This window comes from Branchiostoma lanceolatum, chromosome 9 (genome assembly GCF_035083965.1).
Source record: "Branchiostoma lanceolatum isolate klBraLanc5 chromosome 9, klBraLanc5.hap2, whole genome shotgun sequence".
NCBI classification, from domain to species: Eukaryota; Metazoa; Chordata; class Leptocardii; order Amphioxiformes; family Branchiostomatidae; genus Branchiostoma; species Branchiostoma lanceolatum.
The window spans coordinates 11166437-11177545 of record NC_089730.1 but is presented as its reverse complement, the minus strand read 5'-3'; the positions used below and the strand labels follow the sequence as shown (position 1 = coordinate 11177545).

Genomic DNA, 11109 nt, shown 5'->3' with positions numbered 1-11109 from the left:
TGGCAAACAGGGAAGAAACGATTACTAGTAGATTATGGCCCCTGGCGGCTTTCTATAGTCCTGCGCCGGAACGTTCAGTTTTGATATATCGTTTTCTGAATAAGCTATATGGTCACAACTTTTGGGTGGTAGATAGCTCTTGCAGTCAGGAAGAAGGGACATAATTTTGGCCATTTTTTTGACTGCAGGAATCTTTAAAATATGATAAATCAAGAAGGGATACAATAATATCCATGAGTTTTGACCTGCAGGTAACTTTGATCAAGACAAGCGCAAAAGTACGTTAACTATGCACATAGGACAGTGTTTTGCACTTTTAATTCCGTGCACGGAATATTTGTTTTTCGGCGTTTCTGTTCGTTTGTATTTGTGTGTCGCTATTTATTTGATATCATCAGTTGAACACATTGTCACTAGTAGATCTTCGACGAAATTTTCTTGGTTTGCAGAGACACATACATGTAGCTAAGATCAGGGCTAGACGATGCCGGAAGTCCTTAAATTTCTCCAAAGAAATAAGGCACTAAAGTGTTTGGAATTGAGTATATGGCATGGGACGTATGTGCCCTATGGAGAAATGTTTTGGAAAGACACAACGCATAGGAGTCATAGTGATAGTTTATTTGACCACAGAAGACACTGCGGTCACAAAGCAATGAAACTCTGAAAAACATCTGGGCCCTATTATCATATAGAGCATAACGTATGTAACCAAGGAACAAAGCTTTCGCATCAAACTTTATCATACTTCATACCTAGTCGAAGTCAAACATGTTCTATTCAGGCAAGAATTCCAGCTTCTTCGCAGACAATTGAGAAGATTGTGACCTTTTTATCATATGTCCCGTTTTCTGTCAGCACTCCCCCCAGAGAGAGCAAAAAAAAAACGGGGCATATGATAAAAATGTCACAATCTTCTCTACCATGTACCAACCTCTGCTTGGAGAGTAAGTTTCCATCACAAATTGTTCATGTAGTAGACATATGCCGAAGAAATAAAAGCTTGAAAATATTCTATTCTATTTTGTGTAATCGAGCACACTTCCTGTGATAGAGTGTACGTGTTTTCCTTTTGTGACTGTGATTAATGAGTTATATTGATGTTTGTTATGTTAACTATAGAATTGATGAAGAAGACAATGTAAAAAATGTATTATTACAAAGTCTCTTGCTTAACAGCCCGATCAATATGCAATCGTGACCTTATCTTCTAAAAAGTCAGACATACTAAAATGGACATGCGATACAGTGAGCATGTTTTCCTTCGGGCCAAAAAAACTAACGATGTCTCCGGACCCCTTAAATACACCTTGGGTTTTATGTAATTTAAACAGACTACAGTCAGTGCATCCTAAGGTACACTATACTTATGTTATTGGAATTACAAGCTTCAACTTATAAATGACGTCTGAAACGCGTACTGACGAACCGAAACGCGCCGAAGAATGACGATGTCTCCCGAACTGCCTACGGCATTTTCGTGCAGCCGGAGTCCAGATAGTTCATCAGGCGGTTGACGAAGATATGGCAGTTGTTGGTGATCAAGTTGTATGACCCATAGCGAGACTTGTACTCTCGGGCGAAGAACTCGGCCTGTGTAGAGACAACGTTATTTTGACGGTCTTACTGGTAATTCCGTTTTCAGTATGTCAAAGACTAGGTCCATTGCCAGAAGAAACATTTTCAACCTCCACAGCAAACTAGTTGCTTGATGTTACATTAATGCGAAACAGATTAGAGTAAAAACCTTTAGGGACCTTTGTCGCTTAATTTGACAAACAGTAAACAACATCATCCAAACCCTCTACAGAGATCTGTACTGTACTGTATACCAATCGTTATGAAATAAATCATGTCTATACTGGTATCTATAGACGACCTAACGTTAGATCAAATGTCTGGGATTGTCTGAATCAAAATAAAACGAACATTTTGACAGTTTCTTTTTGAAACATTTTGGTACTTCAATTCACGTATAAAATGAGTGGTTAGGAGAATTAGCCAGTGTTCCTCACCTGTTCACGGGTGCAGGTGCTGTGTCCTGCGGCAGACCTTGTCCAGGAGACGGCACAGTCTGACGGGCAACGCCGACCTTCCCACGCCACCTGTCGATTACATCAGGAATAGCAGTGTTAACGTTGGGTTCTTTACCTCAATGTATCAAAATCAAGCATCACAGGGAAAGATACAGATGGCAATGCAATATGCTTTCATAGCATGTACGTTGGTAAGAGTGGTGTGAAGTCCACTATGGCATGTGCTAGAGGACATGAAATGTCCATGAGTTGAACAATTATGACTATTACAATGAAGACATGTAGAACTATGACAACGGGTGGAACAAAATGTACACGTAGCTGTCACGAACCAGATAGGAAAGAGTGGACACAGACGAAAGACATACCATTCTAGACCAGGCGCTTGCCCCGACGCCCCACTCGAAGACCTCCCCGCGGAACATGAGGACGCGGTGTGCGAGACAGATGAACACTTCGCTCACGTCGCGGCGGCGGCGGAACAGGGGAGTCGTCCCGTGGAAGAACGGGGCAGATCCCGCTGGGTGCACGTGGAAAAAACCCCATAAATATCTACCTCTACTGAAACAAGTTTTTAGTAGCTTCGGATTTTCATAAAGAATGGCATCCAAAGTAAAACAAAGAGTACTTAAAATCGTCAATACAAAGGCTTCATATAGCAGCACTGCCAAATTCAACACTCTTGACTTAGTCTTAATAAATGTGCACCTAGAAGACCCTAGAATACTAGTACTAGTACTGCTAATATGTTTCAATATACTATCATGTCTCAACTCAAATCACCTGAGTTGCTTGAGCGTGGATGGCCGTTGCAGGAGGTATCCCCGTTGACCACTTGTCCAGAGCTCTTGAGGCCGGACAGTGGACCGTACAGCGGAATAGACTGGACATTGGAGCGAGGCTATATACCACACAGAACGATCTCGACTTAGTTCAAGCCATGGTCCCATGGTCGAAAAGTGATGAAAAGGCGAGTGAGAGTAGTGCCGTCAATTTTGTTCAGTAATTCTGTGTTATATATATGGTAAATCTCCACAAATGTCATTATCATAAATCTAAAGTACGCGGTTTATGGTTAGGGGTAGTGGTAAGGTTAGAGCTAAGCCTAGAGTTATAGGGCTAGGGGCGAGGGCTAGGGGCTAGGCTCAAGGTTAGGGTTAGGGTTAGTTCTCCCATACCTGTCCGGTGCATTTCCTGTAGGTCGGTGCTGGACGGGGAGCTGTATGGAAATAGAAGATGAAGATTCGAATCACCATCATAACTGCACTTCTAAGGAGATTTAGAAGGCACTATATGTCTTTTTTCGCCGTCTTTAGATTATGTTCTTAAAGTCCCTTCAACCAGACAAATATCGCGTAAGACCCGTACCTCTCCTACAGACGAGACCAGAGCCTGTCCAGGCCCCGTTAGAGCAGGTCCTAGTCGTGCTGCCGGACGCTCGGGTGTACCCGGGCTGGCACCTATAGCTGCACTTCTCCCCGTGCGCGTAGGGGGCGCTGCAGCCAGACCAGGAAACGTACCTGGGAAGGGAGGGACGTCCAGAACAGTTCCTCGTCGAGCCTTTAATACGGAGAGAAAGGTAAGTAGGTAAAAATATGTACATGGTCAAATTACCAGTTCAGGCCTTCAAGTATTCAACAACAATGCCCCATTCAGATAAATACATACAGAACTCAGAACATACAAAAATGTCTTATTGCCTTATCAACATCATGTCAACAGCCCCGGTCAATGCAGAATGCTGGAACGTATACACTTACTACGTCGCCTCCGACGGCCCCACCACCATCCGTCGGACTGCCAGACAAGGCCGAGCACAACAAGCAGAAGCAGACACGCTCGGATCCTGTAGGAGATAAAATTGAACTGGTAAAATGCGTCGGAAGTATCCCTTGCAAGGATGAAATATACCAACAAGTCACTCATTTTTCTTTAAATTAAATTAGAAGGCTTTATTTTACAGCTGTGGCTAGCATCATTTTGCCACTTCCAGAACATAAAATAAAGGTTGTATCTCTTTGGCGGGTAACTTATCATGTAGATACTATAATTTTTTACAGAGTCGTGCCCGGAACAATACACCCGCGCACGCACACGCGCACACATACACACACACACACACACACACACACACACACATATGTGCAAATCATCACAGTGAACCAGAAAAATATCAACCTTTCAGTTCATTCATACATCAGTACTTGAAAGACCACTTAGAACTGCCTGTGAAATGCACTATGATAGTTCAGCCCATGCCGTTTCAGCCGGAGGCAAAATTCCTCACCAGCTAGCCTGGAGATAAACGTACTTCTGTACTTAGTCACCAGGAAACGATGCCATATATAGGCCATGGTATATCCAAGCAGATGCTGGGTGGACAATTGCAAATTTCTGTGACCGGCTGGATTTTGCGTGTCAGAAAACTTTGCAATTGTCCACCCCAACATCTGCTTGGTGATCGATGGAGTGACATCATCATGAAGTCTGAAACCAGAGGGCGCCACAGATAACGAAAAATAGCATCAAATACCTGTGTGGTGTGACAGTGGACTAAATACGGGAGCCAAAATAAAAGGTTATTGCTTTGTGGTCCACAAGAAGGTTTCGAAACATCAATAAGATGGTCTTTTTGCTCGAGCGCCGTCACAGTAATTCTTACTGGGATGTTCTCTGTTGACTATTTTTACGACCACTTCCTGCTCAGATTTTTTTCATAGGTCTTGTAAAACCACACTTGCGATATCCTTAGGTCAAGAACTTTATTACGTTTTATCATAAGTTCAGTTTAAGGATTCAAATGAACCACAATTTTACAACAGTACGTAACTTTTAAAATGGCGACGTCGCATGTTGATCTGCATTCAATACCTTGCTACTGCTTGATATCAGCAAAGTGTGTCTCGTCTAGGGTCAAAATATGGACATGAAACAGAACAAAATAATAAACTTACTTCATAATGAGTTAGAGTAGACGCTATGTTCCTGTCCCTATGAGTAGACAGACTCTTAAGCTGAACAGGTCAGCAAGTCGTCACTTGAGGAACCGATCAGCAAAATGACTATATTTTCACTAGTGTTGTGTGCAGTCGAACAACGTTTGTTCGCAGAAGTGCAGTCAACCAGAAATCATTTGTGCATATTCATGACTACCGACTGATGACAATGTCTGTATTGTGTCGTACCCCTCCCTAGATTTGAAAATCAAAAGTAGGAACGAACGTTTTAACAGAAAATGTATCAACATAGGTTACATAGATCAAAATCGTGAACGCGTACACACTTGGATGCACCTTGATAGGTTGTTTTTACGATAGGTTGTTTTTTACGTCCAAATTCGAAGAGAAAATGTTGACATGGCAGAGCTGACAGTCGACAATTAAAGATTAATGGTGACCTTTTTGTCACAAGGCACCTGAAGTTTGCGCGACAGGTCTACGGCTGTCCCAAGAATGCCTTCAAACGCAATTTGCTGCCGTACTTGAACACATAACGTTACATATTATTGTACGGCGAATGGGAGTGGGGGTTGATTGAGTGCATACTAGTACTCGTCAGCTTGCGTATACGCTCATACAGAACAGCGCTAGCGGAAGAAGATGTATCGTTACGCTATCGAGCTTGCTTTGAGCAAAGTGGTTCTCTCCAAGCTGAGGTTAGGCTCCAGCTAGTTTTGGACGTCTTTTTAGGTGTTTATATCGGGCTTTCTATTTTGTCACCTTTGTATATATACTGGCCTAACTTTAGTCTTAAAAAATCGCCTGACCAATGCTTGGAGATGAGTTTTGTGGGTCTTTTTACTATCTTTTAGCGCTTCGACGCCTCTCTCTGATACATTTTTTTACCGTTCCACCTCCATTTGACTTGATTATGTAGTGTAACTTAATAAGAGTTTGAGAATATAACAGGTGACAGACCATCTTATAACGGTCATAAAAATATTCAGATAAACTTCACCGTAATATAGCTATGTTAAAGTGCCTAAGAAATTTATTACTTCTATAAATATCTAAGAGTTATTGCCATCCGTGCCTCTATATAAGTTGGACGTTATCGTCCACATGTACAGCTCAGGCACTCCTATACAAATGTTCTCGGGCTGTACCGCTGAAGAGTATATACTATAGCTTCAACTGGTACAAAAAAGGGCAACGGAAATCATGGGGACTGTAACGTTGATCCTTCTAATCGCTGTTGCTTCGTCTGTAGCAGGACAGCAATACACCAAATGTATTCGTGAGGTATGGAAAAGTCGTGGCTTAATACGGAAACTCAAGCCTGCAAATACTAGTGCTAGTCTGTATCCGCCATATTGGCTGCAACAGGTGTATGTTTGGGATGTGGCCTCCTTCAAGTCTGTTGCATAAACTCAAGTTGTAAACGGAGTGTGTATGTCGGAAAGTTTGTTGCATAAACTCAAGTTGTATACGGAGTGTGTATGTCGGAAAGTTTGTCATATATAGTCGTGCAACAAACATACTGTAAAAGCTTTACTGAAGTATCAATCTGTGTTTCATGTTCCCAGGGACGGATCCTGCCGTACCCTCTGGACACGTCTGGTCGCAGCCAGGATAAAGACTCCACGGTGAACCAGGACACTTCGTGCACCGACCATCCCAGCTCAAGCAACTCCGGTGAGAGACCTCCTTTAGAATCACCTTTATGTCATCAAATACTGACCATTTTCCCTTTACTTTTTGACTAGTACTGCTTCTCAAATGTCTAGATCTACGACACGTCCTACGCCCTCGGAACGTTGGATAGAGCCTTTATAAGCGAAGAACAGCAAACACATTTGATAGCAGACTTTGCAAAAGCCTTTCCAAATGTTTTGGGAATCAAGGCTGCAATACAAAAATTGGACGTAAGTTCATGTAACGTTACAGTGGTAACGCAAAGGAAACGTATAATTTCGCTTTCCATCTACCATGCTAATTCTCCATATGTTATCATCAGATGGATTCGTTCATATTAGTAGAGCAGAATCAACGGTCTGGAGTCTGGACCAGCAATATTGGACTCAACTAAATTATTACCTCGTATGATACTCTTAGCCAGGGTTAACCTAGATGCCGGACCACCAATCTTTATAATATCTATATCGTGTGTGGATAGATATTTCAGACATTAGGGGTCTGGCATCCAGCTAAGCCTTGGTATACATGTAATCATGTCTTTCTCGATGTCTCGCTCTATTTTACAGTCGCCTCCGCCCCGTTCTTCCACGGCACGACCCCCCTGTTCCGCCGCCGCCGTGACGTGAGCGAGGTGTGCACCCTGTGTACCGTACACCGCGTCCTCCTGTTCCGCGGGGAGGTCTTCGAGTGGGGCGTCGGGGCAGACGACTGGGAGAGTAAGGTACGTAAGAAAGGATAGCAGTTGGGGAACTTTACTATCTTAGCAAGAAAAAAAAGGAAAATGGAGGGGAAAATGGAGGAAACGTAGAAGTCACTCTGTGTGTGTGTGTGTGTGTGTGTGTGTGTGTGTGTGTGTGTGTGTGTGTGTGTGTGTGTGTGTGTGTGTGTGTGTGTGTGGTGCGTCTCTCTATCAAAGAGTACCCATATTCCCAAAAAGAAGTTGCCGCCCGATGGCGATGTTGTCCAAATGCCCTGCCATCAACACATGACAAGTCTCACGCATCCAATAAACTGACGAGAGCTTTCGCGTAAACAAGGCCATAACTCTTTCATATGATGGCGACGTCTGACTGGTAATATCCTGTTTCTCCCATTTGTGTATTACCGCTGCGGTTTATGATATTTTCGACAGGTGGCGTGGGAAGGCCACCGCTGTCCGTCCGACTGCCAGATCCAATGGGCCAATCATGTAGCGGGTTACAGCACTTGTACCCGAGAGCAGGTAAGAAGGATAATGTGCCGAAGCCGCCCCATGCTTCTCGGCTAATCATAAGAAGCTTTTAGAATGGACATGGAAGTTGACAAGGTTAAAGAGAAATGAACGGCTTGACAGTGTCATAAAGTTTCCTCCTAGTGCATTGTTATGGTTCTTAAAAAATCTATACAATACCGAACCAATCGTGGATGCAAATATGCAAATACCTTTTTTCATTTCTATTTAATTCCCTGGCTGACTTTTATTTAATTCAGTTTTCACTTGATGTGTATTTCCTAGGCTGAGCAGTTCACGCGAGATTTCAAGGCTCGCTACGGCACCTACAACCTCTTCACCAACAACTGTCACCACTTCGTCAACCGCCTGATGAACTACCTGGACTCGGGCTGTGCCGTCATGCCGTATTAGGAGTCGGACGCCAAGTTCGGCATTCTTCGGCAAGTTGTTGGAATGACGTCATCGCCGCAGGTGTCGTTACCAGAGAGATATTGAGACATTTTGAAAACGCGATTTCAATAAAATATGAATCAATATTGCTTCATTTCTTGTTGTGTAATTCTACTTTGATAAAGAAACGAGCAGAGAGGTGTCAGTTTGGCACCTTTGGCGCCAAGTTCAGTTTGACTTCTACTGTATTCATTTGATGTTAGTGAGATTCATATACATATGGCACATGTGCTAACAACCTCACCATGGCAACGATACATCATGGCACTGGCTCTAACTATACAACCATGGTACTAGGGTAGGGCGCACTCCTAGGTCCAGAAGGTATTTGATGGCTGTAGCATGATCAACTCTGTCGAAAGCTTTTGATAAATCAGTTGTAACGAGAGTGTAGGTGGAAGATGGGTTGGTTTGCACATAAAGTCCAAGAGGCTCACGAGAGCGTGAGTGGTCGAGCGTTCTTTCTGTAGCCAAACTGAAGAGCGTCAAGGTGATCTACGATACGTCATACGCCCTTGGAACGCTGGATAGACCCTTTATAAGTGAAGAACAGCAAACACATTTGATAGCAGACTTTCCAAAAGCCTTTCCCAATGTTTTAGGAATCAAGGCTGCAGTACAAAAATTGGACGTAAGTTCATGTACAGTGATAACGCAAAGGAAACGTATAATTTCGCCATTTTACCGTGCTAGTTCTGTCTCCATATGTTATGATCAGATGGATTCGTTTATGTTAGTAGAGCAGAATGTACGGTCTGGACCAGCAATATTGGACTTTACTATTACTTCGTATATATATATCGATCCAGTTGGAAACAAAGCATTCACACGCTTTGGCAAGTAGTGGAGTCAGGGATATAGGTCGTCATCAATGTGTGGGGGTGAAGACTTAGGCAGTGGTATGACGTTTGCCTCTTACCACACGCGAAAGACGGTTCCCTGCTTGATTGCTGTATTTATCAAGTCACACAGTGGGCTACTTATTTCCCAAGCGAACTTGGCTGCAGGTACCCCGTCGGGTCCGGGCTGTTATGGGGGTTAGTAGAGCTAAGGTGAGCATAAACGTCCCATACTCATCGGATGGTGGGTAGTGGAAGGTCCGGTGAGGAATGCAGGGAGTGTTGCTGGATCCAGTGGTAGCAGGGACTGTGAAACTTCAGCAAATTTGGAGTTTATTTCATTTACAATTGTTGTGAAGTCATTTTCATTAATATCTGGAGTTTAAGAAGCGAAAGGAACTAACTGACCAGCAAAATAAAATAAATTTGGTAAAAGAACAGTAGGTAAAATACGTTGAAAAGGTTAAGAAACTGTGCATTGTGCACAGGGATGCGATTAGCTATGACATTGTGTTACCTCAAATGTTGGAAGTGTTTGTGAATGATCCCCTACTAGTAGATAATTGGTCGGTAAACCACTAAGTGCACCGCTTTGGGGTATATTCCGTCCCGATTATAATCATTAATCATACTTAATGTCATCACAGAAGCATTGAACAAACTTAGTTCAATACGGTGGTTAAGTCGCATACTTTGTACACGAAAGACACAACCAAGATTGTATCACGTTTGAAGACTATTCTAATTTTTAAAGAGATGTCGATCAGTGAAACGTCTGGTGTTACCTTACTAAACGCCTAAGGCTATCAAAAACAGTAGAGACGACGACAGAAGTGTAATTACTGTAGATCAAGGTACAGTCATCGCTGGTATTTAATACAAACAAAGCTTACAAATGGAAGCAAACCATGTATTCCATCCAACCACCAAAGCCGAGTACGAAGTGTTACTATACGACTTTTATACTGATTGTTGATCTCCCTTTATTGGGCGTCGGTGACCTGCCTCTCCCAGATAATTGTATAATCACCGTGTTCTGACACCAGGTCATGCGGGCGATCATCAATATCAAAAATCTGTCAAAAAAGTATTACTTTCTCGATAATGAGGGTTATTGCACACAAACATTGTGGCGAACGCGGATCCGAATGAGACATTCAATTTACACGTTTGACTGTTTTGAAAAAACTGCTTCGAACCTTCACTTTCACAGGGGAACAAAATGAAAAAATTACAATAGAAAAAAATGGCTAATCACATTCTTGTAACGGAAGCACAGTGGGCCGATCGATACACTTATTTTTACTCATGAAAATATTCTTACAAAGTTCTCCTGCATATTGAAATTAATCTTATCAACTACGATAATTTCCAAGTTGTATTTGATACACAGTTTTTTCTAGTTTTTAGTTTTACTTTTACAAATGACATCATGTTCCTTTTCAGTACACTGGCAAGTATCTTTCTGGTATTTGAAACTTCAAGTTCTGGGACTCACCACCAAATACCAGGCTTGTAACCTCACTTCAGTTTAACGTTATATTGCATGGTGGAAATGGGAGCGACACGACGGTACAAAGACATAATCACTTTATTGCAGGTTGTCAAAAGACGTTAAAAAAAACATCTATGTGAAACAGCAGTGACACGAGAGAAGCGTAGTTATCGTGGATGACGTTTAAGGTGAGAAGAGAGTTTTAAGGTTTGCTAAACCATTTGCGCAGGTCACCTAGGTCCCGAAACGGGACCGGTATGGGTTGTTGAACTCCCGTTTCGGGACCTAGATGACCTGCGTCTCCCAGCTAATTATCCAATTACCCGGTACTGACGCCGGCTGGTACGGACAAAAATAACATCAGACGTCGTAGATAATTAGGAGTGGCGTGATCTGACACCATGGCCAATGCCTACGAATGCTGTGAATTTTTACCAAT

The 11109-nt window shown here is 42.7% G+C and overlaps 2 protein-coding genes across 2 annotated transcripts; one reads left to right on the top strand and one right to left on the bottom strand.

Moving 5' to 3' along the window:
- Positions 1 to 600: 600 nt before the first annotated feature.
- Positions 601 to 3644, bottom strand: LOC136442421 (uncharacterized). Its single transcript, XM_066439265.1, has 6 exons — positions 3405 to 3644; positions 3215 to 3255; positions 2820 to 2937; positions 2405 to 2556; positions 2016 to 2105; positions 601 to 1593 (listed from the first exon to the last, which is right to left on the bottom strand). Exons 1-6 carry the CDS (start codon positions 3637 to 3639, stop codon positions 1468 to 1470), a joined length of 762 nt encoding a protein of 253 aa, XP_066295362.1. The 5' UTR covers positions 3640 to 3644; the 3' UTR covers positions 601 to 1467.
- On the top strand, positions 2839 to 8430 carry LOC136442600 (uncharacterized). Its single transcript, XM_066439545.1, has 7 exons — positions 2839 to 3010; positions 3416 to 3615; positions 3759 to 3905; positions 6562 to 6670; positions 7240 to 7394; positions 7806 to 7895; positions 8169 to 8430. The coding sequence occupies exons 1-7, from the start codon at positions 2839 to 2841 to the stop codon at positions 8295 to 8297; spliced, it is 1002 nt and encodes a 333-aa protein (XP_066295642.1). The 3' UTR covers positions 8298 to 8430.
- The last annotated feature ends 2679 nt before the right edge of the window (positions 8431 to 11109 follow it).

Bases quoted from the DNA above. Each gene is read 5' to 3' on its own strand.
- LOC136442421 (XM_066439265.1), bottom strand. From the start codon at position 3,639: ATGTACATATTTTTACCTACTTACCTTTCTCTCCGTATTAAAGGCTCG. The intron at 3,256-3,404 runs GTACGGGTCTTA...ATTTCCATACAG, and splicing joins TGGTCTCGTCTGTAGGAGAG to CTCCCCGTCCAGCACCGACC. The intron at 2,557-2,819 runs GTGATTTGAGTT...ACGTGCACCCAG, and splicing joins TCCACGCTCAAGCAACTCAG to CGGGATCTGCCCCGTTCTTC.
- LOC136442600 (XM_066439545.1), top strand. From the start codon at position 2,839: ATGGCCGTTGCAGGAGGTATCCCCGTTGACCACTTGTCCAGAGCTCTT. The intron at 3,906-6,561 runs GTAAAATGCGTC...TCATGTTCCCAG, and splicing joins TAGGAGATAAAATTGAACTG to GGACGGATCCTGCCGTACCC. The intron at 6,671-7,239 runs GTGAGAGACCTC...TCTATTTTACAG, and splicing joins TCCCAGCTCAAGCAACTCCG to TCGCCTCCGCCCCGTTCTTC.